Genomic DNA, 6,079 nt, shown 5'->3' with positions numbered 1-6,079 from the left:
AAACCCATCACGAAAATTTGACTCATTTCGTGACGGGAGGACGAAAAAAAAAAAAACATGAGACTGGGCTGGCACACTCTACACAAATAGGACCAAGTCATATTTGAACCCAGGACCTTCTTGCTGTGAAACATTGTGCTACCTGTTGAGGACCTCAGTAATTGAAAAATGTGAGGGGACGCCTGCGTGTCACCTGGATGCAGCAGATAGACGACTACATCTTGGACGTGAGGAGGATGGACCTGTTATCTGCCGAGGTGGCTGTCAATCAAAAACCAAAACCCTGGGTGGTGAAGTGACACAGCGACATGCAGCACCATCTCATGCTTCCACAGACTTTCCCATAAAGCAATTGTGTTGATTTCTCACCTGAAGGAAGTTGTTTTTTAATAATGCCATTTTTCATTATTTTTCAGACCTTTTGTTCCACTGGTAACTTGCCGACAGTTACAAAGCTTATTTTATTCCTTTATTTTGTTGCTTTTTTGAGCATCCAGTGGATTTTACTAATCACTAATCTGATGCTCCATTCATCATCAGGTCATTCTTTCCCCAACAAATTTTTCAAAAATTGATTTCTCTTAAAGTAACCAAATTATGTAGGTTTCTCACCTGTGAGAAGTATGATGTAAAAACTGCCACATTTAATTCTTAATTTTTATTTTAAATAGTTAAAATTTCACATTTTTCATTATTTTTGTAATTTTGCATAAAGTGCATGTGTCTAAAATGTTTATAGAGTGTAGTTTGTAGAGTTTTTATGACTAGAAATATATGATACACTTTTATACAAGTTCTTTTGACTTCTCCCTTTTTGCTCAGTCACCACAAGAAGTCTGGTGCATAGTTTATGCAGAATTCTATTACTTATTACATGGTGAAATGGCACAGGTAGTCTTGAAATCACAACCACACACTGTCATGCACTTCTGCACATTTTTTTTTCTCCACTCCACTGAAAAGTGCCTTTACATCAGATGATTCTGGGTAATTTTTAAGTTTGAGGTTGAAGGTTTTGAATGTAGTTTGGACTTTCAGTAACTCTCCAGTGTCCCCATACCAGTTCCCCCCTCTGACAGAATCATGAACTGGGACTCTGATGTGCCTTTTTATGATATTTTTTGTTACTATTTCTCATTTATTGTTATTTATCTTTTAAGTATTGCCACAGTGATAACAATGACAATAAACTTTGGGTTAATAAGTTCTTACCACCTGCTGTTGCGCTCTACAGACTGCCCATCATGCTAGAATGTTACAGGTCCCTCTGTGTTTATGCATAACATTTTTAATGGCATCGCAAGAGCAGCCTTCACAAAGACAAGGAACATACAGATGAAAAATATTCACCCGAACAAAAGGAAAACCTTACAAGCATCAGAATAACCAGAATGTGCCTGAATATTAAAAACTTTTCTCCAATGCATTTATAAAACTGGCAGTTTTTTATAGATATTTTGGTGCCTTCTTTTTTTCTTAGCTTCAGAGTGATTGTTCATGTTTTATTCCGTATAGGGAACAGTTTAATCTTGCTCTTTTCTGCGCTCCTCTCTTCCAGACTTCAGCTCCATCAGCTCCACCTCGTGCTTGGCCGCGGTCTCCAGAACTTTCTGCTTGTTGTAGAAGATGACAAAGTTGTTGATGATGGGGTGGATGGGTAAAGCGATAGCGATCACCCCGCACAGAAAGCTCACGGCCGCGTTGCACTTGCCCAGCGTGGTTTTGGGGTAGATGTCGCCGTAGCCCACCGTCGTCATGGTGATGATGGCCCACCAGAAGGACTGCGGAATGCTCCTGAACAGGGTGTCCGGGTGGCTCTGCTCCATGGTGTAGGCCAGCGCCGAGAACACAAAGATGCCCACACCCATGTACATGAGGAGCAGCCCCAGCTCCTTCAGGCTCCTCTTCAGCGCGTAAGTCAGAGTTTGCAGTCCGGATGAATGGCGCGCCAGCTTGAAAATACGCACGATGCGCATGATGCGCAGAGCCTGGACCGCCTGCTGGGCATTGGCGAGCTCCATCATGGACGTGGTGCCCAGATAGGTGAGGGAAAGCACCACGTAGAACGGCATGATGGCCAGGAAGTCTATAACGTTCATGAAGGAGAGCGCAAAGCGCAGCTTGTGCGGAGAGGAGGTGAGTCGCAGGAGGTACTCCGAGGTAAACCATAACATGCACACCGTCTCGATGGCCTCCAGCGTGGGGTGCTCCACCTGTTTACCATCTGCGTCCGTGAGTTGGAGCTCCGGGATGGTGCCCACGCACATGACCACCGCCGAGACCAGGATGAACAGGAAGGACGCGATGGCAACGACGCGCGCGGGCAAAGAGGAACCCGGCTTCTCCATCAGCTTCCACAAGAACCTTTGGCACCGCTGTGTGCGCGTAATGCACCGATCTGCCTCCAGATCATCCAAAATCACCTTGACCTTCGTGGCGATCTCCCTGAGCTCCTCCTCCTTCTCACTTAAGTAACTTTTGCAGCACTCGTCCAAAACGCTCTGGTCTATTCTCCAGAACTCCATCTCCTTGATGAAACAGATCGGACAAATGCCTGGTTTGATGTGGATCTCGTCAAAGTAGTAAACGTCGACGATGCACTTGAAGGCATCGGGGTCTCGATCGAAATAAAACTCCTTCCTGCCGGGGTCGAAGTCATCGCACAGAGACGAGATAAGGTCGTGATTTTGAGTTGAGCAGTTCAACAACTCCGCCAGTCTGCTGTCCGGGTACCGGTTCAGAATGTCACCGAGGAGCACCGCTCTGACGCCGCCGATGTTCACAGAGATTTCACCCTCTGAGCATAAACCACGTCGGTATTTCGGTCTCGGAACGGTCCACATTTTACCAAATATCTGTTCCGTCCTGTGGTGTGAAAGGAACGCGCACTAACCGAACTGGACGCCCATAACGCCTGTGCGTAAAATGTGCTCTCTTTGGATGCGGCACAGCGTTAACGTTTCTCACCCCCCCCCCCCCCCCCCTCACTCACTCACTCACTCACTCACTCACTCATGCATTTTCTAGCCTATTTGATTACCAAAATTACAATTCAGCCTGTCGGTCGTTAAAGCAGCGGTGGCATCAAAACTGCCATCAGAAGTTAAAGGCATCAAAATGACGCTCCACACATATTATTTATGACGTCATAGAAAAGATTTGTATCTGAGATGCTGCTGAAATAAAACAACAGGTCATGAAAGAGCTCTGTCAAGTTCGTCACGCTGCATTTCGTATAATACAAAAAATGATCTTGATATCACGCATTAATCTATGATCTATTGATTTCCTAACACTAGATTTATTTTTTTTTCCTTTTCTTTTTAAACTGCTTAATCTCTCAGTATTCTAAATTGGTCATCTGTTAGGTAAACTGAGGGCTAATAATATAACTGCTTTAATGCAGACCATGAGGAGAGGACCGATACACCACATCACTCTTACAGTCCACTACATTCTTCTTGATGGGAAGATGGTGAACCGGATCCTGACCACAAGGTGGGTGGTGACTGTCAAGTCCAGTGACATCAGGACTGTGGAGGGAATCCTTCAGCTCTCTGTCTTTCAAATCAGATCATCTTTATTTACATGGAGTATAAAATAAATATTACAAATTACTTCATAAAATTGGGTAAAGTATGGAAACATGTAGAATATAGTGCAACAATAACAAAACATGTCCCAGGAGCAATACAAGAAGAGACAAATCTAAATCAATCCATGTGTGGGTCGAGGCCCCTCACTGTACGTCAATGTGTGGGTCGTGGCCCCCTCACTGTACGTCAGTCTGTGGCAGGCAGCTGCTCTCTGTGTCGTCCTCCTTTAACAGCTGAGGGATTTGATAGATTAAGGAAATCATTTTGTATTAATTCAAACTTTTCAAAATATATTTCTCCATTTTTTTTTATCGTGGTATATGTGTATTAAGCATATGTGTGTAAACACTGTATGTTTTGTCCTAATATTGGACTATTTTTTCCATTCAATTTCAATTTATTTTCATTTATATAGCGTTAGCCCAGGCAGCGCCACACACTGAAAAAAGACAAACAACTGAACCAACTTAATTGAATTGTTTCAATTGGTAACATCTAAATGATATTAAGTTATTTGATATTAAGTTAATAAGTTAGATTAATACAATTGACTTAAATCACATACACTTAATAATTCAGTTGCTCTCAAATCAATATTTTGCATTAATCCAACTTCAAATTAAGGCAAGTCAACTTAAAGTTTTCAGTTTTTCAAACTCAATAATTTGCATAACTCAAAAGTAAAATATTACCCTTTTCTAATCTAATACTATGGTTTCAGGTAAGTTACTTTTTATAGTAACCTTAAAATGAAATTGTAGTTTGTTTAGTTGAACTAAAAGTACATTTTTAAGTTGGGTGAAAATATATATATATAAAAACTCAAGTTGATTTTTTAAAAAATATAGTTTCTTGTATAAATGTAATGAACGATTAAATTTATGGCCACCAACACATCACATATTTGCCCTTTTTAAAACACAGATGTCAAACTGCACAAGTAACTGTCAGTAGGACCACAAAGTTATTTTGTCAGCAAAGTGCCAAGTAGTGCAACAAAGTATTACATAAATATGCCAAACAATCTCAACATATACGGTGTTATCACAACTATGAAAATGTGTGAAGAGTAGAAGCTTCTTTAACCAGCTATAGCTTATGAATATTAGGCATCTGAACAGCTGATCAATGGGGATGAAAAAATATGAACACTTCTTTTAGAGTTTTAAATCATACTGTTACAACAGTTAGTTGTATAACTGAAACCATTAAAACTGAAATACACTAGAGGTGGGCAGATCGATCCGAATATCGATAATATCGATACTAACACTGGTATTGATACTGAACGATCCTCATGTAAAAAGATCGATACTCAAGGTTTTTTTTCTCTCCTGCACGCACTGACTGCTGTGCACGTAAATTCATCAAAGTCTACTCTCTGTCTGTAAGAGCAGCGCTGCGCTGTGTCACACAACACGGAGCAGCGTACCCTTGTATTGTGGTTTGTCAGCCCTCTACCTCAGGAGATTTAAGTTGTGTTGAGTGATATTTTTTAAACAAAAATGTTGACTGTGATAATAAAGTATTTTGTTGTCATGTACAATATTTAGCAAAATTCTATTCTTGGTCTTTTGGATCCTTTTGATCTTTGAAGCTTAAATATGAAAAAGTAGCGGTATCGGTATCGATATTGGCGATACTGGACCTGTATTTACTTGGTATCGGATCAATACAAAAATTCCTGGTATCGCCCACCTCTAAATTACACCCTTACAAACAAATATGTCTGAAAACAACAATGACAAAAAAAAAAACTGTTAAAAAATTAGTGTAAAAGTATTTCAAACTGTGGTTTGAGGAATATTTGTTGAGTGTCTTCAATGTCTGTTGGAGCATAAAAAAAGCCCAACATCCAAAAGAGAGATATATACACTCTACACCATGCATCCGGAAAATATTCACAGCGTTTCACATTTTTCCACATTTTGTTATGTTACAGCCTTGGCAGTGGTGGTGGATAAGTGGTTAGTGAACTTGGTTTCAGTGCGGAATGTTCCCGGTTCAACTCCCACACCTGTCAAATTTTTCCATGTAATGTGGAGTTGCGTCAGGAAGGGCATCCGGTGTATAACTCTTGCCAAATCAACATGCAGATCCACCTTGGACCTGCTGTGGTGAAAACAAGGGAGCAGCTGAAGGGTTTCAGTTTTACTGTTATATTACAGTCTTATAACAATATGGATCAAATTTTTTTTTCCCTCAAACTTCTACACAAAATACCCGATAATGACAATATTAAAAAAAAAAGTTTTTTTTTTTGGTTTGTCTGTTTTATGCAAATTTCTAAAAATAAATAAATAAATCACATATACATAAGTAGTGACAGTCTTTGCCATGAAGCTCAAAATTGAGTTCAGGTGCCTCCTGTTTCCAATGATCATCCTTGAGATGTTTCTGCAGCTTAACTGGAGTCCATCTGGGGTAAATTCAGTTGATTGGACATGATTTGGAAAGACACACACCTGTCTACATATAAGGTC

The 6,079-nt window shown here is 40.4% G+C and overlaps 1 protein-coding gene across 1 annotated transcript; it reads right to left on the bottom strand.

The window, feature by feature from the left end:
* Positions 1 to 1,451: 1,451 nt before the first annotated feature.
* kcnf1b (potassium voltage-gated channel, subfamily F, member 1b) lies at positions 1,452 to 2,941 on the bottom strand. The gene has a single exon (XM_034159800.1). The coding sequence runs from the start codon at positions 2,841 to 2,843 to the stop codon at positions 1,524 to 1,526; it is 1,320 nt and encodes a 439-aa protein (XP_034015691.1). The 5' UTR covers positions 2,844 to 2,941; the 3' UTR covers positions 1,452 to 1,523.
* Positions 2,942 to 6,079: the final 3,138 nt, after the last annotated feature.

The sequence above is a fragment of the Thalassophryne amazonica genome, chromosome 19 (genome assembly GCF_902500255.1).
Source record: "Thalassophryne amazonica chromosome 19, fThaAma1.1, whole genome shotgun sequence".
Classification (NCBI taxonomy): domain Eukaryota; kingdom Metazoa; phylum Chordata; class Actinopteri; order Batrachoidiformes; family Batrachoididae; genus Thalassophryne; species Thalassophryne amazonica.
The sequence above is the reverse complement of the archived record's forward strand: the minus strand, read 5'-3'. Positions and strand labels throughout refer to the sequence as shown.